The sequence below is a fragment of the Orbicella faveolata genome, unplaced genomic scaffold (assembly GCF_042242905.1).
Source record: "Orbicella faveolata isolate gen_17 unplaced genomic scaffold, um_ofav_v1 contig_46, whole genome shotgun sequence".
In the NCBI taxonomy this organism is placed as follows: domain Eukaryota; kingdom Metazoa; phylum Cnidaria; class Anthozoa; order Scleractinia; family Merulinidae; genus Orbicella; species Orbicella faveolata.
The window spans coordinates 10,087,334-10,112,500 of NW_028301576.1; the positions used below are offsets into that span (position 1 = coordinate 10,087,334).

The window sequence follows — 25,167 nt, forward strand, 5'->3', positions numbered from 1 at the left end:
TTCCTGATAGGCTGAGCCCATTCTGTTTAATGATCCGAAAAAGGGCTTTAACCCTTTCTAAGAGGAAAAAACTCAGTCAACTGAAACCGTTTGATTTTTACCAAATGCAAATATCGTATTTTGATGGTGGAAAATGGGAGCGAATCTTTCATTGCCAGTCACAGTGTGCTCATTTAGACAATGTTCATGAATATTGCCCACTAAAGGCTAGCGCAACTTAGACTCTATGCTTAGTTTTGTGCAATTTGAGATGTTTTGGCAGTTCCTTGATGTGTTGTGTTGTGACATGTCCCTTGAATGTGATAGATTAGGTACTCAGTAGAGCTGTCAAAACTAGTAATAGCCTTTGGAAAATTAGCTTGCACGAAAAATTCAGAGCACCAGTAACACTAATGTTAATTTTGTTTTTGGTTAGGCAGACGGAGGAGGCTGGGGAGACGGAGTTTGTTTACCATTTACCCCAAGATTTTGGAAATATTGGGCCTATTGTGGCTTGACTAGACCGCAAAATATACGAAAAAAATGTCGGCTACTCTATCTACGCGTGTTCAGAAACATTATTGAACTTTACATGTAACACAAGCATAAACTACATTACTTGCAAACAATTTCGGGCGTTTTAATGCGGGCGCTAAATTTTCGGACACTTTTGATCTCATTTCGGACAAATTTCGGACAACAATTTCGGAAACTTTGCTGAAACAAAGCTAAAGCAAATTTACGCCTACAAAACTCGAATTGGACTGAAACGACATCGGTGGAAATGATAGTTTTACTGAACCCTGAAGGTTTTACGAATACACCAACGACAAAAAAATTCTATCAAGCCTTAACGCATGTTCAGCAGTGTCTCAACTAGAGTTCGCTCCATAAAGCCCAGCATAAAGGAAACTAAGAGCATTGGAGCTTCAAAGTCTCATGTTGCACTGTAAATATTTCGGATGCTTAAAAATTTCGGACTGTTTTATTTTCGGACAATTTTTTTTGTCTGAAATTGAAATCATCCGAAAATTTTTCCTAGTAATATAGTCCTCAGAGCCACCTGTTTCTCTTGGCCTACATGGGCTTGGCACTAGGAAAAGGTTCGTGCCAAGGCTCCCCCGGCTATGAGGGTCAGGTGGCTCTGGGGAAAGAATTCAACATGACAAACTTATTCTGCGCCAAAAGCTAAACTACAAAGATATCTCGCATTAGTTTTTTTTTGTATTTCGAAGACAATTCTGGAACCGAATCAAACAACACTATAATCTTGCTAAACTGTTTTATTTTTTTCAAAGTTTTGAATTATGCTGTAAAAGACAATTATTTTCGCCTGGTCTGATTCTTCAAAGCGGCTATGCCACCGTCTGTTAAGTAATTTTGTGCGATGTACAAAGTACAAAGTTATGTTCAAATCGAGGGAAAACCTGTTAATAAAAGGTTACCAGTGTAAAAAAAAACCTAAATAAGAAATAGTAAAACAAAAAGGAAAAAGAACTGATATGGTTAAAACGTATCACAAATGACGAACTTGCTCCTTTAAGGTAATTTTTGTTTCCGTCGCAAAAACTCCTCAAGACGTCTGTGCTGATAAAATTGGAACCTTTCACCGAAGAAAGAAATCTCGGGACAAAGGCAGCATAATCCTATGCTAACAGGACCCTGAAAGAAAACCAGCGACAAAGGTCATGAAAGAAAAGACGGACACGTCATTACTTAACAATTATAATCAAGATAACATCGAAACGTCGTTTCTTATCGTTAATATTTATTGTAAAATTATACCTTGCTGAAAAAACTATTCGAGGACCCAACCATATTAATTTAATACCTGTATAGTCATACCAAAAAAGTGGCTTTCTTTTTATGTTCCCTAAAGTATTTCACAAATTATGGAAAACATCTCTGACTTTTTCGCTCAAAAAAGGTTCTTAACAGACTTCTTAATCTCGAAATTTGTTATTGATACAATTAATTAGTAATTGCACCTTGTGTCGTACAATTCAGGGAAAAACCGTGCTCGTGATTCAAATCGGCCTCGCGCTGCCCGCTGGTCCGATTTCTCCAGATTACTCCCCATTAGCCCTTTTCACGGTTAATTTTTCTCATTTGCATTACAATGTAATCCAACGTGGATGCGAGGCAATTTCGGGCTAAAACTACAAAATAGCCCGAAATTGCGTCACATACATGCTAGATTTTACTGTAATGCAAATGAACAAAGGTAACCGTGAAAGGGGCTGTTGTACTCCTCTCGGTCCAAATACATGTACTATTATTAACACTATTAATTACAGTTACTTTACTGATATATTAACCTTACTGAAGACCGACGCACTTTTTAAATCCAAATGTTACCTGCCCAACAAGTCTATTCACATCCAGTTATTTTTGGCAGCAAGTACCCAATTTGTAAGTGTCAACTGATAGATATCGTATAAATGTTTTTTCTTTCATGTGGTACTAATAGATCGTGTTGTTGTTATTGTTGTAGTTGCTGTCAAATTTCAAGTTAAACCCACCAATCACTGGTCATCTTTGCTTTCCCCCAATGTATCGATCACAAGACAAAATTAAATGAGTATTCTCCTTACCTCTTCATCCAGCTGGTAAACGACTTCGCTCTCGGAGGCTTCCACCTTAGCATAGCTCTTCTTCTCTGCAGTGTATGGTGATACGCTTCTAGACCGTCCCTCGGCTTCTTCTCGATATAGGATGTTTTCTCGAATGTTCCACTCTCCGCTCGGTTCTTCCTCATCCAATTCAACATCTGCTTCCAGTAAGTGTAAATCGTTAGTTGAAGTTGCGACAGAGATCATGACAGGTACTTCGGGTGTTGAATTTATTTCCGTTTCTGACGTCAATTCTGTTTCTGGCGTCACTCTCATTTTCACGTTGTCCAAGTTTAATGCCGAATTTTCTGACTCTGTATTTATGTAACCGGACAAGTTTGTCGCTTCTCGTGACGACACTTCCGGTGGCGACACTTCCGGTGAATATTCTCTAAATGCTACAACGTCCGGCGAATCGTGCGCTCGAGATTGCATTTCACCTTTGTTTACACTAGAAGCTTTACCGATTTCGGACTCGCTGCATCCGTCTGCGGTTCTTCGGCCTCTTAGTAGCATTAATGCGGTTTTATGTTCCTCAAGGACAGTTTTCCTCGCCTCGTATTCAAGCCTCCTCTGCTGAATCTGAAGCTGAGTTTTAAGTTCATCGAGCTCTCTCTTCAACGTCGTTGTCTCGTGACAAGCGTTCGTGTGAAGCCTTTGTGTTTCACAAAGACTCGACTGATATTCCTTCACACTTAGATGACTTGATTGATTCGTTTCGCGTCTCTGTGTTATGGTCTGGCAATAGCTTAATGATCTGGTTCTTGTTTCTTCAGTGATTTCTATAAAAAGAAGCCAAAGAGTTGTGAAACAGAACTGTTGTCTGAAGTGCCGCCGTAGATCACGGTCGTTTAGGTTACACTGGGAATGTACACTAGGAATAGGTTCCACGATTAACAAGTATAATGAAGAAGATAGATAGATAGCTTTCTTTAACCAGGGTTTCTCATTCGGTGTATAGATTGTATACAGAGTAAAACTGATATCTCCAAAGGCCCCGACAATTAAGTAGATAAACTGTAACCAAGCGTAACAGCATTTCTGCTCGTATTTTCTACTTGTTTCAACCATTGTTTAGTGGATCTATTCCATTCCCAGGTAATAGTGAGACCTTGTCTATTTGTCTTCTGTTAAGAGCACTACCTAGGCCAGGAGAGTATAAACAGGAGTGCCTGGTATCTGACTTTTAAATCATTTGAATTCTGTCTTCAGATTTGGCTTTATTCCTATTTTGATTACACTTGGATGGGAGGTGTCCTGACAAGATAACTGTTTATTTTATTGTTTCTCTAGATATTTCAGCGAGTTTTCAACGAAACGGAACGTCAATATCGATTCATCCGACCCATTCGGTTGGTTTGCTGATTTTGGAAAAACCGTTATCATTATTCAACGGTCTTCCTAACCAGTCCCTGCCGTCAAATGGTAAGCAATAGGCCATTTCCAAGTTACCTTGTGCCTCAGTTTCAAAATGAGTCCTTGTGCAAAACCCTTCATGTAAGGATGAGTTTGATTTGCATAAAAACAAACCTGTAGGCGAAGCACATTTTCTTATGAATGGCTTTGCACGAAGACTCGTTTTGGAACAGAGGCAAAAGGCAACTCGGAAATGTCCTATTGAGTTTTATTTACAGCCATACTTGAACTTTGAACTCTTTGGGCTCTGATCCAAGATGACAAAATAGACCGACAAGGACTCACCTTTAAGCTCAGTCGCTAGCTGCCTCGAAACTGGAATCTCCTTGGCAATAATTTTCTTAAGCTGCTGGATCTCGTCGTGATATCGTTTTATGATCGTGTCTTTTGGATCTTCGTTGATCTTTGGTTTGTTCTTGATGTCTTTTGCACGCTTTGCGTACCTAAGCGTGCTTAATGTTTCTTCATAATTGTTCTCCCCAGGGCTAATGCAAGCCACCATTAAGGTCTTGGAGTTTCCTCCTAAAGAATCTTGCAGTAGCCTCGTGAGCTTTGAGTCGCGATACGGAACATGCTTAGATTTGCCATCGACTAGCGCAGAAATGACATTTCCAAGGACAGACAAAGACAAGTTTATCTTGGTTGATTCCTTAAATCGTTCACCGGTACAACCAGATTTACTTTGGCGTTCACTTCCGGCCAGATCGACCAGGTTGAGTTTTCCTGTTCTATATATCTCATTCTCTCCTTGGCATGAACGAACGCACGCCTCAAGATCCACAGTAAAAATCGAATGTGATCGAGAGGAATCTGAATTCAATGCAGTCGCGCCGACAGATCGATTCTTTCCTCCTGAGTCGAAAATTTCCTGCATATCCGCGTAACTGTCCACAGTAATACTCGAAAGACCTTTAACGTAGATGCCTTTATCTGGGTGTTCCTTGATTTCAGGTTTGTACCTACAATCCTTCACAAGTAGATCTCGGATTTCTTCGTTGTATATTTCAAGGTATGAAACGCGTAGGAGGTATTTCGAGTGCTGATCCAAGCTCCTCTGGCGGATGGCGCTCAAAATGTGCTCACAGCATCGAGGAATGATCCCGTTTTGGGCGGATGGACTTTCAATGCCTTCCATTGTAAACGTCTTTCCGCAAGACGTTTGACCGTAGACAAAAACCGTGCCATTGTATCCATCAAGAACGCCTTTCACAATCGGACGAACAATTTCTGAGTAGATTTTCTCAGTGCTGCTTGAAATTCCGTAAACTCCATCGAACGTAAAAGTTTTTGATAGCTTTGGGTCGTCACCAGGCCTCCTTATGCTGCACTGTTGCAGTGAAGAGTTTGTTTCAATGACAAATCGCGTCTTCATTTCGCGCTCTTTTTCATTCAATGGCCGACAGCGAACAATGACTTTGACGCTCTCGCTCATACTGGGCCTCACAGCGGGAGGAGTGGCTGAGGTAAAATTGCTGATAATGTGCCTCTCCTCCGAAGCCTACTTGTCGTTGCTGCTACCAGACTTTATTTGGCTTTAAGTTCACTAGAATTATTGGCTCCACTTCCATCGTTAGTCTTAGTTGCAAAATTTGAAGACCTAAACAAGGGGGAATAAGATTAAAACTATCTTACGTTATAGGGTAAAAGTGGTCAAGATTTTAATTATGTCAGTTTTTGTTCTTTAATGACAATATCCACTCTTAAAAATCAGAATGAAATATTCAGGATCTTATGACGAAATACCAGCTCCAAAACAAACAGAGAGAATTCCAGAGCATCACAGTCCATGCCTTCACACAACTGTTTTTAGGTTTATTTTTTAACTTTCTTTTTCTCGAGCCGGCAGATAGAAAGCTTAAAGTCACTCCTTTCGTAACCGATTCCAGTTCGGTATGCCGCTCTTCGCATTTCGCTTATGTTCAGTTTTTCTTCCGTTCTGCCATTTTAAAGCTTCTTTTCAATGGATTGTTAGAATAACTTTTGTGTCGCAGAATGACGCTATTTAATTTACAGTCCCCATCGAGGCAGCTTCAGTGTTGCGGTGTCTGTGATACACACAGCATGGAATATACGTCCTACACTTCATATAATAAAAACGTTATTCTCATTACATTTGAGCTTGAAAACGTATCCAATTGTTAGGAGACATTACGCGTTCATCACTCCTAAGAACTAGAAGGTAGGGCAAAAATAAAATTCCATTGCTTAAGAATGAAGCAAGAGAAGTTATAAGTAGGCTGCAAATGGTGCGGAATTTGAATAAAATTATGTCAGAAAGCCTTATCCTCTTCACAAAGGATTTCTCTTATCAGTGCGAGGGTAAGGTTTTCTTGATTACGTACAGCATCGTTATTATAATCTGGCTACATTCATGCAATCGGTCTATTTTGCACGTTAACAGAGATTTTGGTAAGTCTTTCGAAATACACCAGTTATCAGTAACTACTCCAACTTTTAAGTAACGAACAAGTAACGGCAAGCTTTCAAACCAATGCTGTATAGAACGCCCCACTCTCGTACCTAGTGTTACTCGTTTTAAAATGTCGTTGATGACCGAAAGAAAGGGAGGCTCTGGGAGGAGAATGAGAACGTCCTCGCTCAAAGGAGCTACGTCACGGTTTGCGCATATTGAAAAGTTTAGCCTAAATTTTTCAAATTCGTCGTTTGTAATCCGTGTTAATTAATCTTCTCCATCCTTGGCCATCCTTCTTCCTTTATGGTCTATCATTATCTCTTTGGTGTTCTTCTATCTTATTAAACTGTTATTTTCAGGTTTCCTACCATTTAAAGGTAATTTTGTATGTGGCCAAAATAACTCAAAATACTGTGACTGAGCTCCTTTAAGCAGCCGGGTGCATGCGCGGACAATTTTACCGCTGTGCCGCTCAGAGCCGTGATTGCAAAGTATTTTCCATAACTAACATTTTTAATGCTATTTGAATTTTCCGTCATCACCGGTTTACTATTTGAACTGTTTCCATAGTTTGAAAACTGAGACGTTATTAAAAACGAGTCACCCATAGGAACGACTTGCAAAAATAAACTGTCTATCTACAACCTTCCTTGTGTGTGAGCTGTTAAAAATAAAATAAACTCATAGCTTAGGTGAAGAACAATTTACCTTCAATGTAAAGCAAACCCAACCGTAACTGATCCGAGACGCAGGTACCAGCACAGCGAGAAAACTACAGGAAATGGAATGGCGAATTTCGAGTGTCTTCTAACGCGTTTGATCGCTCCAGATACGGATTCTCCGCAAAGATATATATATTTTCCCTCTCCTCTCTCTATTTCCCTTATATTTTCCCTCTCCTATATCTTCAGTTAACGTTGGTTTGGGTAAATTACTAAGAGGGAGTTGAAATGGAAAATAAACAAATTGAACGATTGAACAATCGTATACACTTAAATTGAAATGTGTACTTTAAATCTCACGCACACACAGTACTGAAGCTGTGAAGCATATGTGGAAAGCGTGCCATTAGGATTATAGATAGATTAGAGTTGTTTTATAACAATCAGATAAAGTTTAAGAATATGATCAACGATCAGCAAGACTACTGAGTATTGTAGACTTAAAGACTCGTGGTATGGTCACGGCTTGGGTGATATTTTCCCCACGAGATATACTGCGAAAAATCTCCCACAGGGCAGTAGTATAGCTAAACAATTCAAAACTATAAATCAACATGGTTTGGAGTTGTAAATTGTGAAACAAAGTTATAAAAACACGTCAAGATTTGCATGATGTTATCACATCCTGGAGTGGGCCCCTGGTGATATCATATCCTTGATTATATACTCGGAGTGAGGTACCAGCCATGAAATACCGGTTGGTATTTACTAGTATCAGTTCTGTTGCTCCTTAAACGTCTTGACTTATAAATACATCTGGAGTTCAGTGATGTCGTGTGTTATTCAAGGGAGGAGGATTAAGTTATCTGTAGACGTTGAAATTAGCTTGAACCTGTTAGAGTTACCGAATTTTTACAAAAAGGTGGGCGTAAAACGCGAAAGAGTTTTTCTCTGCGTGCTACATTTAAAACAGTGCAAAAATGCCTGATTGAAAGCTTCAAATCTAACACATACCTATTTCCTTGCAAGCTTGCCAGAGAATCCAAGCATTTTAGCGCGCATACAATCGGCCAACAGACATTATGTACATACAACAAGGGCGACAAAGCAGAGGAATCTTTCGATCGACTCCCCGGGCAGACTGGCACAGATCAAATATTCAGAAATTCCATGGCCGAGTAATTTTAGTTGATCTTAACGTTAAATTCCTTGAACACTTAAGCCAAGTGATCAAGTGAACACGCTCAGTGAATGTGTCATGTTCCGCAACGCTAGACTTGCCTTTCAATGGTCCAGAAACAAACAAACCTCAACTTGGACGGTAAGCCGCGCTGAAGCTAGTGTAAAAAATGTTTCCAGTTTGGCTAAGATAGTTCTGAGGATAGATAAAAATTGACGTCGAAAATCGACATGGAAGGAAGGAAAAATTAGACGAATTTGAGAACACAAGATGCGTGACTGATAAATGCTTTCCGTTAAATATCAGATCTAGAATCCCATTTTCAATTTGGATAGCAACTGACATCAAGAATACAATGGCAAACGATATTCAAATTTACTCGACTTTTCTCGAACTGTCAGCTTAAAATAGGAAGAAAAAAAGTATTTTCAAATATAATTTTATAAAACTGCAAGTTCTCAAATCGAGTTCGCTTAAAATCTCGTTATCGTTTGTTTGTTTCTATGTCAGTCACGCATGGTGATTACGCCTCCTGACGTCAATCGGAAGTGATATCAATGATGTAATAGTGTCTTGGCTGATGTTCACATTTTTGTGTGATGAAGTCTTTTCTGTTACGCGTGTCAAAAGCCCTTGACCACAGAGCCCCGGAACAAATGAACTCACTATTTTCCCTGACTCCCCAACCAAGTTGTTCCGCTCCAGCCCTCTGGTTTAGAAAATCAAAATCATAAACAACACTGGCAAAACAAGACTACGTTTGACTGACAACACCGCTGATTGCGGTCATAGTAGATTGTTTGGCTTGTTTACTTTTTTCGTATGCATCGTTGTCTGATGAAGACTGCAAGATCTTTGTCTTGCTTGTGGACTAAGACGAGAAATTGCTTCTGACACAGTCTATATAGTCTCACGTTCAGATGGTACGACAGCAGGAGGCTATAAAGTGTTCACATCCCGGCGCAGACCACAAGCGAAAACAACTGGTGAAACCATGCCGCGTTTAACGATACTTGTCTCTGTCTCAGTTTATGATTTTGTTAATTTCGTACCCAGACTTTACTCTGTTTGACGCTTGCCTGTGGGAGATCTGGGTTCTAGATTATGATTTAGTCTCTTGAGAGGTCGAGAAGTTTCTTCACGTATGACGAATCTTGAAAACTTTTCAAGATCCCTGTCAATCCTCACCAGTCTCAACCATTCTTGTTTATTTTTATTTCATCCTTTTTTTATATTTTCACTTTCTTGAATACCTTCGGTGATTTTTTTTACCGAGGAAAACTCTCAAGGGAGAATGGAAACCTTTAGAAATCATGTTTTACATAACTGCTGAGAAAAAAGCCTGAAAAAAGATAATTATTCCCAGCAGGTTGAACCGCCCCCATTTTGATCATCTTTAACTTCCAAATAAAGGAATTTCAGCCGCCATGTTGTAACGTCACAACACACACGCATTTTCCCATGTCTAGTAACCTACTTTCTGTTCCGTTCGCGCAAACCTTACTGAATCTTTCGTTTAATATGGTTATTAATACAACAGAGGCATCGACTCTGAAAAACGCTCCTTGCTTTCCGGTTTATTAAAAGTTGAGGAGCACAACTAACAGATACATATAGTAGCAATTACGATGCAAGGATGATGTTGTTAGGCTATATCGGGTGCGATCTGTCTTGTTTATCTGAATCTCATAATCCGAAAATATCCCTCTACAGAACTTCACAGTTGTGCAAATACTTAAAATCATTTAACACCTCGTTGTACCCTTCACTATGTCTGACGCTGTCTTCAGTTCCAGCTTCAATTTAAAATCGAGGTTTTCATGGTCAGAAATCACCCCCTTCCCCCATCTTCTCTACCTTTTATCATTACACCTTTATAAAAATTAACATGAATGCGGACATTCATGACTTGCGTGCATTGTGACCGTTTCAAAAACTATCAAATTTTTCTGACTGGCCTCCACAGGGTTTTTACGGTACCAGTTTAGGAATCTGATGATTTAAAACCCTTTGAACCTTGGTATTAACATACACATTCTCATTACTTGTGTTAATACAGCTCTGATAGCACAAGATAGGAGAATTTGACCGGGCACTCAAAGCGATTTTGCAGAGATTTTACATACTGGTCACATTACTAAAGAAAAGACTAAAACAGTGCCGAGTGAAACGAAAGCCAGAGAATTAATCATAAGGGTGTCCACGAGAAACTTGTCTTCTTTTAGTTGAAGTTTTCGCCTTGCGCTTCGTGTGTACATCTCAGCGTCTTTACTTGTGTAGTTACAACCAGACTTCAAGCTTTCTCTAGAAAAGAACAGCAGTAAAGATTACATTACAAAAAAACCACACCTATCATTTTGTTCAGCTTCTCGACATTTTTCTCATCCTCTTGCAGCTTTACAGGAAGTTGTTTTCATGTTTTCCTGATATCTTTCCAAAGGCAATTAATTTACTCCGTACCCCTTTAATAGTCTGAAGCACCTGCTTGATATTTCTTAGGGAATTTGCCCATTCCCCACCCCACTACAAATAATCCAACCGTCCACACCAAACGCAAAGTCATTTTGAACACACTGGGCCCTAGGGGATTTTATTACATCGACAGACAGATAGGAAGACAGATAAGCAGACAGACAAACAGGCAGGCAGGCAGACGGGCAGACAGACAGGTAAGCGGGCAGGCGGGCAGGCGGGCAGGCGGGCAGGCGGGCAGGTAGGCAGGCAGGCAGGGATACAAGCAGACACAGGCAGATAAGTATATTTCAAGCCGGAAATTCTTCTTTATTTGCGAGAAATCGCATTACAAAACCCGAATTTTATTTCCAAGAATTCCCTTAAAACTGTCAACAAAATATTCTTTTGAAGTGATCAGATAAAAAGCATATTAGCTCGAACCTTAACCCTTCCAGCAAATATTTCTAAGCTAAGGCTCAACTCACCTTGTACACCTCGTGGTAGGCATTCCTCAGTAGGGCGTATGGAAAACATGACTCCAACACGTCCATTGTTAGGTATGGAGAATCGTTAACGATCTGTGCACCAAGATAGCGAAATAAAAGACTTAAAAGTCAAGGATTATTGACGCTTTCAATTTGTCTTTGTTTTTCTTTAATTGCAGTACTATACATTAACCAACAATATAACTGACAAAGGCAAATGTGCAAATCTCTTCCTAACATTATTCTCTCAAATGGTTGACTCGTTATTTCAAAAACAAACAAACGCATGCAACATTTCAACGCAACAGTCAACGCAACATATTGCAACAGTGTTGCGCAAAACATGTTGCACACGTTGGACTATCCTGTTGCAAGATACTGAGTGATGTAACCATGCGGCAAAACGTTTGCAACATGCTGGGCAAAACAATGTTGCAATATATTGCATTGACTGTCGTGTACTTTTGCCAGTCTTTAATTAAAACCTCATCCAAGAACACAACGCAATGACCCTGGCCAGGGCTCGAACCTGGACACTTCGATCCTGATTCCACCGCACTAACCACGAGGCCACCACGCCTCTCTACCAACAACACCTCCAGATATAATCTGACCCGACGTATGAGCAAAGAGGTCTCCGCTGACTAGATGACACCCTTGTGAGAGACACGAAGCATAATCACTCACCATATCTAAGAGAAGGTACGTGGATTCACGAGCCTTCAAATCCTTCTCTACTTCGATTCCCAGCTTTAACAAACTAGAAGACGCGATCTAAAGAGATTGGTTACACAGTGTTAGTGTTTACCAAGGGATATGTACTGAACTAGACGATAAACAAAATACTAAAAAAGAAAAAAAAAATGACGTCTTAGAGATGTTTATAATATGCATTTGGTATACGCTGCATATTGAACAACAGTTCGGTTAGCCTGTATAAGAACTCCGCCCGCTTCACTCCGGTTTGCTTGCGGTTAGCTTTTATTTGTTGGTCAGGGCAATATCTATATATCCACGTATCTATATATTTCAGTAGTTTTACACCACATACAGTTTTAAAAATATTGCTTCTGGCAGAAAGCGTTCCATTCTAGTCCCCAGAGCCGCCTGTCCCTCTTGCCGGCGAGGCCCTGGAACGAGGGACAGGGGGCGCTGGGGACGAGAATTCTGAGGCAGCTTGCTTGGCTCCAGTTAAGTTTGGTGCCAGTCCCTCGCCGTCTGCTCTCCAGGAATACGTCACTGACTCGGCTTTGTTCTAAGTTAGCTCCATCGGGTACGGGAAGGGTTTGTAGTGTATCTTGAAGTAGTAGAAAACAATTAACCTACCGCCAAAAATTCTCGGAGTCTTTCCTCAGCGTTGTCTCCATTGTTGAAACACAGAGCGCCTGCTAAGCGGTTGATGGACGCTGCCATACAGTGGGCGTTGTTTTCATGCGCTGAAAATACAACACGAGTGATATTATGCCATTTTAGTTTAAAGCCATTTTATTTCTGGGAGCTACAAAATTATTACTTTACTGACGTAGAAATGATGATAGATGAAGACAAAAAAGGAACAAGAATGGATGCGAATGAGGAAAATTTAGAAGAAAGGTGATCATGGAACAATGAGCCTCGATTCTTAAGATTCACAAATAGTATCGAGCCTGAAAATACTAAAAATTGAAGGAAAAAAACTGTTATGACGAGAGAAGTAATGAGAAGAAGAATTAATTCCCATTCTGCGATAACTCTCCATGTCATTAACTTCAAAAACGAAAGCAAACATAAACTGCTATATTCAAAAAACCCTAGTAAAAATGACATCGGCCGACAAACCTTCTAAGTCGGCATTGTATTCAGAGGCGTCTCTGTAAGCCAACGAAGGAAGAGCCACAGCGACAAACACCTGAAATAATAAGCATCACAAACCTCAATCACATGTAAGCTTACTGCACGTGGAATGAAGTTCAGTGTGCTTCAATAAGAACGCCAGTAACTACACACGTTTGTTACGCTGAGGGACAGACCATTATTTTTTTGAGGGGGGAGGGGGTGGGCAATTATAAGCATGACAAACCTCAATCACATGTAAGCTTACTGCACGTGGAAGGAAGATCAGTGTGTTTCAATGAGAACGCCAGGGACTACACACATGTTTATTACGCTGAGGGACAGACCATTTATTTTTTTGAGGGGGGTGGGCAATTACCAAAAAATGCTGTAAAAATGTTAAAATAATTAAAAAAAAAATGCACCAAGAAAATAATGCACAACCTTAAGGTGAGAAAAGTGAAGTGAATTCGTTTTCTTACTAGTGCCAAAGTTTTCCACATTCTATAGCTGAGGAAGACTCAAGTGAATGGTATACTCAAAATACTTTGCAACGATCAGTGTGATTATCCGTGATTTCCTCCTTTTCGTTAGTTTTAAGAATAATTGCGGTAATAATTTCGTCGCCAAAACAAGCTTACACTACGGAAGAAGGGAAGTCAACACATTTTTCGGTTATCTCTCTAGGTACCACAGCACTCACCAGGAATAAGGCCCAGATCAAAGAGTCCTCTTCAGGCTTTTTTTCTGTAACAAGACGACAGCAAATACAGAAAGTCACAATCAAAAGAAGTTGGCATGCTATTAGCCTAATACGCAGACGTACTTTAACATGTATGGCTGGGGCGAGACATGACGAAAGAACCATTATGTAGAAATACATTTCAAGGATTTTATACAGAGATACTCTGAGAGCAACCTGACTACACATCGGCTATTTTTAAAGCTGACATCTTCGACATCTTACAAAATTTTAAAGAGACGAGAGATCATGGCGGGTGTGCACGCAACTTTGGCAGTTGCAAAAATAAAGCCTGAAACTCAAAGGCTCGTAAATTTTCTTCAGGCTTTATTTTGCCACATTTTGACGGCATCCAGACGACGATCGAATAGTATCCCATGATGCATCTGGTTTAGACTTATATTATCCCCGCGTACGTGACGTCATCATTCATTCCACGCTCTCAGGATGAAGCTATGGCGTGCTTTCACACTTGTCTGGATTCCGTGGCTTCTGCTTTTAAGAGTACCGAGTTAATTTATATTCAATGTGTTTCAAAGGAGAATTTTGCCGTTACAGTGAAAGGTTTTACTTGTGTTTCGTTGGTCTGTCGAGAAATACATATAAGCCATGTGGAAAGCATAGACGAACGAAGAAGAGCTCTCGTTCCTGTGGTTGTTGTGAATTCGCCTACGGACGAATTATTCGCTGGGGTAAGAAGCCCTGTGCTGATACGAATAAGTTACAACAGGTATATTCTCCGAAGAGAAGTTCAGGGGTTTTCTGATTTTTCTTTTGACATTTCTTGTCCGCTTCTTAGCAGACTTGTTCCGTGTTGTGCCGTTTGCTGGCTCCATTGAACTATTGAAATTTACGAAGTTAAACACTCCGTTATTAATAATGGTAATTGAACTGAGTGGAGTGCAATTTGGTCTGAAATCATACGCGTGATTTCAAAATCGAACGAGCGCGCAGCGCTCGTTCGATTTGAAATCACAAGTATGATTTCAGACCAAAATTGCACGACATGAAGTTCAATTGCCACTTTATTAGATCCATTTTGAAATCGCACAATTTTATCGCCTTAATTTTTAGACTTTTGGTGTATTGTTCCAGTAGCCGGTTTGTTAAAAAAAAAAAAGCGGAACCGGAAACGCCTTTACGTCTCATTTAGTATGCAAAACGATGTCATGTGACGAAAACTCATCCGAGCATGACAAAGAAACAAGCGGTTTTGAAGTCAGAACGAAAATAGTCTGCTTCAGGTATAAAAGTTCAATTCTCATCGCCTGAATCAATGATGGAAGGTCTTTCTTTCTTCTGTGGTTGAGGCTGAGACTTTTCATTGTCTTTGGAGAAGGAATTTGAAGGTGCATCCTGCTTAATTCTGCGATGGATTTCTTTTGAGTTGTGAAACTCCCTCGAGTGCACGATGCCCAGTGGATGGTACGTTTTTTTCTTTCATACCGTTTAATGGCATGATTTTAAAGGGAGTCCAGCTCGTTATCATCTCCATTTCTTTTTGTGACCTCGGCGAAGGACTCAATACTCAGGACCTTGTCAAGTTCTTGCGGCGCCATTTGTTTCAAGATATTTCCTTGATGGCGGGACTAACACCAGCTTCGTAAGACGTTCATTCATTCGCTGGGTTGTGGAGCGGGGCGTATTTTGACTATGTTTATTCACAGCGACAGAATTGAGCTCTTTTGTTGCTTCGTTTGAAACTACCAGAAACCTGGAAACATCTACCTTCTTGAGATGGCCCTGAATTTGTCTTTGTGTGGTTTTCGTTTGTTTATGTTTTACTGGACTCGGTATCATACGGATTTTGAGCAGATGTTGAAGAAAAATCGCCAAAATATTCGTCAAAATGGACACTGAAAGTTGGAAACTTCCATTAAAGTAGGTGTTCAGCCTGAAGGAGCTGATAATTGTCATTTAGAAACTGTAATTAATTACATTCGTCAAGTTTTTTGGAAAAAAAAAACCACAATAACAACAAAGTTTTGGCAATACTAGTTGCTAAATTCTCCACACAATGGCTTTTTGCCTTTCATTTTCCTGAAATTTTATTGTTTACTTTAAACTAATATTGAAATCTGATTTGTTGTTTTGTTTTACTGTCCCATTCGCAATGGCTGAGAAAAAGATGCGATTTAGAGCAAAAAATAGTGCGATTCGTGAATAAATCGCACCATTGAGAGCCAATCAGATTGCAAGGATAACCAGTGATTTCAAAATGGATTTAATAAAGGCTAGTTATCACTGCTGAGCATTTTGCAGTTTCGGAAAGAATAGTAACCAAAACACCTTCGAAAATAATCATTTTGACTCTAAAAGATGACCAAGCTCGGGAATAAAGCGCCAAACGAACTGAGACTTTAAGCAGACATTCACACACGCAACACTGGTAATTGCACTGGTATGTTACGAAATTTCAGTCCACTTCGATCGCTTGAAAGGTCATAAAAATGTGGGTACTTCTCGGTACTTCTTTGCCAAAAATCATCATTATGTCTATATTTTGTGGCGTGATGCCCAAAAATCGAAGACATCAACATACTGTGCAAAGAAAAGCGAATATTCATGACCTTGTTACGGGTCAACAAACACTTTGTGATGCGAATAGTCACATAACACGATCAACGACAAGAATACTATAATAAGGCCGCGCTCTTAAACATTTGCAAATCATTATAATCGCGTCAAAGATTTAAATAATGCACTTTTCTAACCTTTTACTGCAATAAAAATAAGAAATAGACCGCGGAGAAAACCACGTTATTCCACGCTGAAATCCATGATAACTTCGATGTTGCGTCACGTACGTAGAAAATTGCATCATGGGATACTATTCGATCGTCGTCTGGACGGTATCTGTGATCCATAACTAAACGGACGCACGGTAACATAGAATCTATTTGTGAATTTTACAATACTGCTACTCAAGTAGAGCTGTTGACACTATCGTGCTCGCACGCACCTTTATGGGCACGGAGAGCTTGGCAGAGGACTGGGTCTACCTCGCACTGCAAGCCAGCTGATGTGGCCATTTCTTCAACAAGCTGGAACAAGATATAACAAGAATGAATACCTGCTAGCGACATAATCCAGCATATAACATCCTACAACAAATTAACGATTTCGGTGTTACTGTGCTTATCCTCCATCTCAAATTTAACACTTCAGATGTTGGAAAAACAGTTAGAGAATTAGATATTACATGGGCGTTTGATAGGTCACTTTGAAAAAAGGGGTTAAGGGTTATTTTGGGAACACAATGAACAAAATTGGCGAAAAGTGTGTTAATTGTAAGTCGACAGAAATACGGAACCAGAAGCGATGTCTCCAGCTCTCTTAAAATGGAATCCACAGCGTACAGGCTTCTGTCAAGGACGAAATGCTCTCGGAATGTCGTCTCCTTTGGTTGTTTGTTTCGATCAATCACGTAAACCAGGCCGTGCATTACTTCAAAATATCTTGATTTTGTAATTTTAAATGAAGTGAGTGATCACTAGTGAGCACATGGTGATCAGTTTCACTAACCGGTCGGTCGTTGTTGCCGTGAGGGAAATGCTCTTTAAAGTCCACAATGGAGTTCATGAGAAATGGCACCCTCTTCTTTAGAACCTATGTAAAACGAACAATCTTTAGTAACAACAAGAAATAGAGCGCCCTACAAACAGTTACTATTTAGTACCAGAATAGACAAGCCAATAATCTGAGGTTCCTTCCTCACTTCGCTGAGGAAATTTGGAAATGCAGCTTTATTTCTACGGTTAGGCTGTCGTCCACACTAATCCGTCACGAAAACGGACTACGAAAACTCTCTTCAAACCGGAGGAATTTAAAAACCGGCTGTGCGTTTTAGTGTGGAGGGAAAACATTTTGAAATCGGAGTTATACGAAAGTTATAACGTCACGATAATCCTGTGATTTCCCTGCCCGAGTTTTCCTCACAAATCACAACACAAATCCAAAATGGCCGCTGATTGTCTCCGGCGAAGCGTGAACGGAAAACATTTGATGCGTTTTCAGAGTGAACACGCCGTCTTCAAATTTCTCCGGCGTAATTTGCACGGGGCCTCAAAAAAGTTTCTCGTAAACAAGTAGACTGCGAGAAGCGAATGAGAAGAAAAAGAAAAATTAAATAATAATAATAAAAAAACAGTGAGGAAAAAGGGCAGGTCATTCTCTATGACTTTGTTTGTCCATCTGTTCGATTTTTTCGCGGGGTCATTTTGTGCTTTCTCGCTTATTTTTGTTTCCCGCTCGAGGAAATCAGGGAAAATAAGAACTGCCCGTGATGTGAGAAAGTCGGTAGAACAAGATTTCCGTGGTTCTCCAGCAACAGTCAACATACCATTTCCAGGGCTTCTTGAGTCAGCGAACGGAACGTTAAAATAACGCCAACAATTACAACTCTAGCCACAAGGTCTTCAATACCTAAACCAAAGGAAAAATCAAATTAATATGATGACATCACGGAACATGCCTGATGAAAGCTTGTTACCGTCAAGTTCTACTACACTCTCCCTCGGTCAATGTTTCGCTCAGGAAATTAATGTCAGTTAACCTTTTTTCTCAGATCATTATTTTGTAGAGTTTACTGTTGGACCACACAGCAATAATTTAAAATCATAGCAATCATGGTGTTGCAGCTTTGAGCAGTTTCGCATATTCTTATGGTTTTGCATCACTACGCTAAAAAGTGATTGGCCTAAGAAAACTCGCGCCACTTTGTCATCCAATCAGAAGTAAGACTAACACCAATCGTGACGCGCTTACACACGTTTTCCCGCGCTTCGCGTCTGCTACATGTATTTGTCAACAGAGTTTTGATTGGTTCTCTGGATTGTCTGTATCCTTTGTGATTGGCCACAGTGACAACTTTTAGTTTAACGATCTCGATTTAAAAACCGCTCTATTCCAGCAACAGAGTTGCGTTACATTCATGGTTCAATTATTTGCCGTACTTTTCAGCCTTCTGATGAGCTCCATGCATTGTTCTGGCTTGTCAAAACTTGTCCGTAAGCTGGTCAACACATCTTTGTTTTGAACAACGAGTTTCTGAACACAGGGAACAAGACAAAATCATTAGTGAGAAATACATTAAAATATGCCTCGTGTTCGGCGTTTGCTTCCCTTGGGATAGAGCCTAACGTGGGGTACTTCCGATAAAAAACTTGGTGTCCTCCGGGGTATAACGCGGGGATCTTGCACGCAAAAACAAGGCGTCCTCGTGGGATACATTACGGGGGTCTCGCGTTAAAAAAGAGTCATGCCACATTGCTCACCGAGTCCTCAGCATTTTTGGTGATGGAGCCAATGTGAACGGAAACAACTTCTTCATTCTCGAAAACGTCATCTACATGTATTTTAACTTCTAAAATGGGCAGAAAAAGATGTTTAAAAACCTTAATCTCGCCAACTTGGCTCGCAATTTGCTGCATCATCTTTTGTCCCAAATATTTCATCCCATAAGCTCCAAGCAGTTCAGCGAGTGCTTGTAGTTCTGAAAGTAAACGAAAACAGACCCAGGGTTGCTAACTATGAAGAAAACCAAAAACAGCCGACATTTTACAGACTAGAAAATTATCTTTAGTTAACATAGTGAGACGGTCGTTAACAGCAACTCATCATCAGAGCCTGCAGTTAACCTTTCAATAACTTTCCCCTATTTTCCTCACTTTTTGACAAGAAATTAGAATTTCCTGACCAGGTACTGAATTTCCCTCACTTTCCCCTATGAAAAAAATGTTTTTCCTTGACACTTAGACAAGTGGAAACCCTGACAGTATTGCGCGAAACCAACTAAACATAACATTGTTTAGATTCCTCTCGGGCAAAGGACTCAGGAGTGACCTGTAACCAGTTTACATGGCGAGAAAGAAGATTTGAAGAAACAAATTCAGTTACGCGGTTGTTACTTCATGTAAACTCAGTAAATGTCCAGTTCAGCCACCACGCATGAGATAAGTCCACTGACCTTTAACATCTGTATACTCCTCTGCTCTAAATGCCTGACCAGGTTTGTTGACAAAAGCACGACGGCGAGGAGAGAATACAATGTTGTCCGTCATTACGCGCCGCAAGAACACATCAAGGTACCTAATAACAAAAATCTTGAATAAAACTCCTGTTTTCTTTGTGTTAAAAACAAAAGGCTTAAACCGTCAACATGAAAGGCGCTCAAATGCCATTGATACTACACTAAACAAATGAACAACACGCCTAGAATTGGCACTTCAGTTTTCTACTACTAAACTAAGTTCCTGAGCCGGTGGACGCCAAAAAGTTTTCCCCACCTCAACCCCCGGGCCTCGATCCTGTTCAATGTTAATTGAAAGGCCTGGTCAGCTAAAACATTTGTAATACTTTATTGGACAGCACGAGAGTAGCCTAAAATAGTACGGTAACCTGGCCTGACAAGATCTAATAACAAGACCTAGTGTGGCAGGATCTACAAAGCATGTGACAAAGTGTGATAGGACCTAACTAAATGACGTGACCTAGAGTGGTGTGACCTAGAGTGGAGTGATCTTAAGTGGCGTGACCTAGTGTGACAGAAGTTGGACTGACCAGGTAGTGTACATGTTGGTGATGGTGATAACTAGTGTGATAGGATCTAACTAAATAACGTGACCTAGAGTGGCGTGACCTAGCGTGACAGAAGTTGGACTGACCATGTTGTGTACATGTTGGTGACGGTGATAACTAGTGTGATAGGATCTAACTAAATAACGTGACCTGGAGTGGCGTGACCTAGCGGGACAGAAGCTCTACTGACCATGTTGTGTACATGTTAGTGATGGTGATAACTAGTGTGATCGGATAACGTGACCTACAGTGGCGTGACCTAGCGTGACAGAAGCTGGACTGACCATATTGTGTACATGTTGGTGATGGTGATAGCTCCCTGGCTGTCCTCAGGCTGTGTTTGCTGTAGCAGCACGTGATTGAACAAACGAGCCATGTCCACACCAGCTGTTAGGAAAACAAAGCAAATGGTGAGATTTTCATCCTCCACTCCCAAGACTTATCAAAACGAAAAGGTTCTTTCATCCAATGGACAAGAAGAATAAATCAGATTCGTGATTTCCAACGGAACACGCTAATAATTATGAATAACCTATCAGGGAAGGAACTTACTGTAGTTTTCCAGACTCCGCAACGTAGCCATCATTGCCTGTGGAAACAGGATTTAGAAATCATCACTATTAAACTGTCGGTTGTTTGAGTTTTGATAGCTGTTGTTCAACTCAAAGAGTAAAACGAAATAAACGTATACAGAGATATTAATTCTTTGATAAAACCAAACAGCACTGTAAATGATCGACAGAAATTCACATTTGCACTGGGTTTGCATTAGTGCACTTAGTGGTTGGTATACAAAAATAAAAACTCGCGCCACTTCCTAAACCAATCAGAAGTAAGAAAAGAACAAGTCATGACGCGCTCGCACACGTTTTCCCGCGCTTCACGCCGGCTGCATGTATTCGCTTCGAGTTTTGATTGGTAGACTGGATTATCTGCGTAATTTGTGACTGGCCAGAGTGGTTGTTTTGTTTCAGTGTTACGTCTTTCCGTTGGAAATCTCTCTAAACAGTGAATAAACACAGATTTACAAGACCATACCTTGATATTTCCAAGGACTTCAGAGGGGCGAGCAATCCTCAGGTTATCCTGATCAAACTGGGCCATGGTAACCACAGACCTGCCAATGGTAATTTCTAAGTTATTGTCGAATTTCGTAAAGGCTCCCTAAGACAGAACAGCCTGGACAAACCACAAGAATCCGGAGGACGTGAGAATAACAGACGTTGCTAAACCTCCCAACTCAAATGCGTTTTCCGATTGGAGGAGAACGTGTCAGGTGTCATGGGTCAAAACTCACTAACTCAGTAAGGCGAAAAAACTCACTAACTCCCAAGGGAACCAACAACTTGAACTTTCGACTTGCACGTGATCAGGTCGTGCACCTTGAAAGCGCCGATCTCGGGGAAACAAAACTTACTGTTTCCCTTAGGGCCAGTTACTGCATTAACAATGGAGGCATGAAAATGGTTGCAATGTAACAAATGTGAATCCTGAGGTCTCAAGTTGTCGAGTAAAGCTTAAATTTCTTTGCTTATTGGCAGTAATCGTGTTGAACAAAAAATCCGAAGGAATATATTCAATACCAATAGCTGTGTTGTTTTATGTCTTATGTCGTTATGAGGGAAGATCAAAATATTTTAATCTTAGGCTTACTTTGTGAAGAACTCCTCCAGCTGAGAGCTGAGATATTCCCGAGGAGCAAAGATGTGTTCCCACACCGGAATGGCCTCTGTGTAGGTGATCCCGCGGCAGACTTCCGTCAAAGCAATTAGCTTTCGATCCAACCTAGGAATGCAACAGACATTTTAGATCAATAAAAAACTAAAAAAACTAAACGCTACAGTCCAGACTTGCACACTGATAATATTGTCAACAGGCGTGTTGCCGAGAGTTGGTATGTGCGAGGTTTTGATCTAAACTTGAAAAAGTCTCGTGATAGCTATGTCAAATTCTTCCCTTGTATCTAGGAAAAAACGAAAATCCAATTCCAACTTTCTAGAGATCCTTTCAACAATTTTCTCAATACCTTCATGCTGGTGTTTTGGGCACCGAGTGATTTTCCCTGTAAGGAAAGGACTAGCCACAATTTTGACACAGTTTTGAGTCAAAATACAGCAAATTCTCCGTCATAGGACCCCTTCAGTTAACTAGTTTTTACAATCGACACAAGCAAAAAACGCTACTGGCACAAAATAAACATTAAAAGTTACCCGAAGTATTTATTTTTCTTGTAAGAAAATGTCTTTTACTGCTCATGTTTTCACGGTGTACTTTGAGATTATTCAAATTCAAATTCAAAACTGAAGGACAGACAACATAAACAGAAAACCTCACCGGAAAGTTACAAAACTCATATCAAAATTCTCGCTAATTCGGCATTAGCTGAATCGGGCTTTGAACAACCCGGTCTTCTGAGCTTTCACGTTTTCTTTCGAGAACCAAGCTTAAGGAAAACCAACCAAACAGTTGCAAAGGAAGGAACTCACGTTGTCAAGGATTCTCTGGTCTTTCTGAAGCTCTCACTGCCGGGTGGAACAAACTCACTCTGCACATTTTTCTTATTCTTGTCCTTTTTTCGGTCAGCAGAAAATTCTGTCATCAGACGAACTGCTTGCACCTGCCATAGCTTCAACAAGAATAATGACAACAAAATCAGCAATGAAAAATTTCTACTTCCAGTTTTAAAACATTGCCAAAAGGACAGGTGATGAAAATATAGAAAATCAAGAAATGTAAGGCAATAGGTAAAGAGGATTAATACTTTGAACAGTCTTATTCTAGCCTGCGTAGCGATTGATCCCGTTCGAACGAAAGTCTGGCCACCCTCCTCTCTGTCCAGTTTTGGCTCTCGCCTTAATTTTCGCGCGACCAACAGGCGAGGAGCTCTTCGCTCGTCAAGGAACTTTTGCTACGCAGAGTATCTTATTCTAACTTGAGACAATCACGGCATAGGTACACAATAGGTGCCGGAAATTGCCTGCTCCACTTTGGCCACGCTACAAGTCCGACCATTTTGAACAAATGTTTGTGAAAATGCAAATGAGAGTCACTTGTAGGCTACGCTTGCTCTTCATAATATGAGAACAACTCTTCTCAAACTCATTAATAATTCATCAAGTTTAAACAAGGGAAATCACGACCATGACAGTGTTTGGATATCTGATCTTAATTAGCGTAGATTTTTACGATTTTATTTTTCGTTTTCTCCTTAGTTTTGGTTTCGATTGAGAAGATATATCAAACACTCAAGACAATGTTTGACCAGATTTCCAAACACCTCAAAGTTTGTCAAAAATACTCCGCTGCGCGTCGTATTTTCAACCCTCTTCTCGTTGTTTGGAAATCTGGTCAAACATGGTCTTTCGTGTTTGATAAATTACTTGAAACTAACTTATTCTCTATGAAGTAACTTCGTTTCGTCCTACTGGGGCAACTATTTTAAGAACGCTCGATACGGAGACCAGCACGCTAACCATTGAACCACCGTGCCTCTCGCCACGTTTGATAGTACATTAAGAATTGCAACTTCTCAGAGTCTTTCAGTAAATACTAACTAAACCGGCCGCTTGTTTCACTACCTGACATACATGTGTGTATAAGTATTCCCGTGAACGCTACAATGGAGAATTAAATGTTGATTACTAACCTGCTGGTTGAGTTGAATATAATCCGGACACATCTGACTCAAGATGTTCCTGGCTTCCTTTGCCATAGAATCAAGGAACAGATTCACAGCAGACAAACTGCGGTCTCCAATAGGATGGCGCTGTCATGAGTCAACAAATCAAAAAGAAAACATCCTTAACAAAGGTTACTCCTCGACGTCCAGACGTACTCTAAACTGCTTTCAATACCAGTGACTAAAAATATAGCACTCATCAATTTATAAGGACAAGTTACGGTTGGCGAAGATGAGTTGATACCCGCTGATTTACATCGGCCAGATATTCATTAAAAGCAATTTACAGAATGATTGACTTTTCTGCGCTTGTAGTCAGACCCTTTTCACAAATGGCTGCCAAATATAAATTATTTTGTAAGTCTTAAAATTAGTCTTACTATCCTGGTTGATAATTCAAAAGAATTTTAAATTAGCAGCCCTTTATCAAAGGGTCTTTGTTCAGTTTTTACTGCTGGCAAAGTAATGATAGATTGTGTGAGAGGCATGCTTGGACGCATTACGCCATATCTTCCCTTCTCCTGCCCCCATGAGTACACCTGGCATGCCTGTTATTGAAATAGTTACGCAAACTAAACTGTACCTCTTCTGGGCAAAACTCGCTGGTACACGACATGAAGTGACCACAAATCAGTGGAAACGCAATGGAGTATCTGCCAATAAAACAGCATAGACAAACAGTTAGTTACCAGGTGTTTGGAACTTGTGTTGTTCTAACACGAAAGCAAAATCTGCAGTCAGGCTAAAGTGGCCCAAGCCACCATAGCTTATCTCGTTTTCCAGAGAATGAACTGGATATGAGTATTGCTACCCCTGGACAGGATGTTCGTCCGTCGCATAGACCCCCCAGTTTTTAACGCCGACACATTGTAGATACCCAGTTGCAGAAATCCTGAATGGAAAACGTTGCTGCAACAGTACTATAACCGAGCTATAACCTGTCTATCGAGTGCCTGACGTATTGAAAGAAATTAAGCCCTTTACGCGACTTAGGTTTCTTTATTACATCGTATCACCTCGCCAAAACCATTTCAGCGATCAAGTGATTAGATCTTCACACCCGAAAGCGCGTGTGAATTTTGAATCGCCCATCACACTTTAGGACCAGTCTGACAAGAGCCTGTCTGCTCAGTAAAGAAACTATTTTATGAATC

At 40.4% G+C, this 25,167-nt stretch overlaps 2 protein-coding genes across 2 annotated transcripts in view; both read right to left on the bottom strand.

The window, feature by feature from the left end:
* Nucleotides 1-1,247: 1,247 nt before the first annotated feature.
* Nucleotides 1,248-8,312, bottom strand: LOC110050525 (kinesin-like protein KIF17). Its single transcript, XM_020756450.2, has 4 exons — nt 8,097-8,312; nt 4,293-5,604; nt 2,574-3,373; nt 1,248-1,641 (listed from the first exon to the last, which is right to left on the bottom strand). The coding sequence occupies exons 2-4, from the start codon at nt 5,437-5,439 to the stop codon at nt 1,519-1,521; spliced, it is 2,070 nt and encodes a 689-aa protein (XP_020612109.2). The 5' UTR covers nt 5,440-5,604; nt 8,097-8,312; the 3' UTR covers nt 1,248-1,518.
* A 1,500-nt stretch (nt 8,313-9,812) lies between these two features.
* The window catches only part of LOC110050565 (nck-associated protein 1 homolog), a 33,743-nt gene continuing 18,388 nt past the window's right edge, over nt 9,813-25,167 (bottom strand). The window contains exons 20-38 of the mRNA XM_089277336.1: nt 24,597-24,666; nt 23,981-24,100; nt 22,821-22,960; nt 21,988-22,119; nt 21,373-21,451; nt 20,887-20,923; nt 20,619-20,721; nt 19,724-19,845; nt 19,152-19,249; nt 18,711-18,804; nt 18,098-18,180; nt 17,281-17,364; nt 16,718-16,799; nt 13,717-13,760; nt 13,020-13,089; nt 12,528-12,637; nt 11,889-11,975; nt 11,202-11,294; nt 9,813-10,566 (exon numbers count right to left, since the gene is read on the bottom strand). Of these exons, the coding sequence (XP_089133462.1) occupies nt 10,543-10,566; nt 11,202-11,294; nt 11,889-11,975; nt 12,528-12,637; nt 13,020-13,089; nt 13,717-13,760; nt 16,718-16,799; nt 17,281-17,364; nt 18,098-18,180; nt 18,711-18,804; nt 19,152-19,249; nt 19,724-19,845; nt 20,619-20,721; nt 20,887-20,923; nt 21,373-21,451; nt 21,988-22,119; nt 22,821-22,960; nt 23,981-24,100; nt 24,597-24,666 (1,672 nt within the window). The 3' untranslated portion in view covers nt 9,813-10,542. The remainder of the gene's footprint in view (nt 10,567-11,201; nt 11,295-11,888; nt 11,976-12,527; nt 12,638-13,019; nt 13,090-13,716; nt 13,761-16,717; nt 16,800-17,280; nt 17,365-18,097; nt 18,181-18,710; nt 18,805-19,151; nt 19,250-19,723; nt 19,846-20,618; nt 20,722-20,886; nt 20,924-21,372; nt 21,452-21,987; nt 22,120-22,820; nt 22,961-23,980; nt 24,101-24,596; nt 24,667-25,167) is intronic.

Bases quoted from the DNA above. Each gene is read 5' to 3' on its own strand.
- LOC110050525 (XM_020756450.2), bottom strand. From the start codon at position 5,439: ATGAGCGAGAGCGTCAAAGTCATTGTTCGCTGTCGGCCATTGAATGAA. The intron at 3,374-4,292 runs GTGAGTCCTTGT...TTCTTTTTATAG, and splicing joins GCTAGCGACTGAGCTTAAAG to AAATCACTGAAGAAACAAGA. The intron at 1,642-2,573 runs GTAAGGAGAATA...GTTTTCTTTCAG, and splicing joins TTTACCAGCTGGATGAAGAG to GGTCCTGTTAGCATAGGATT.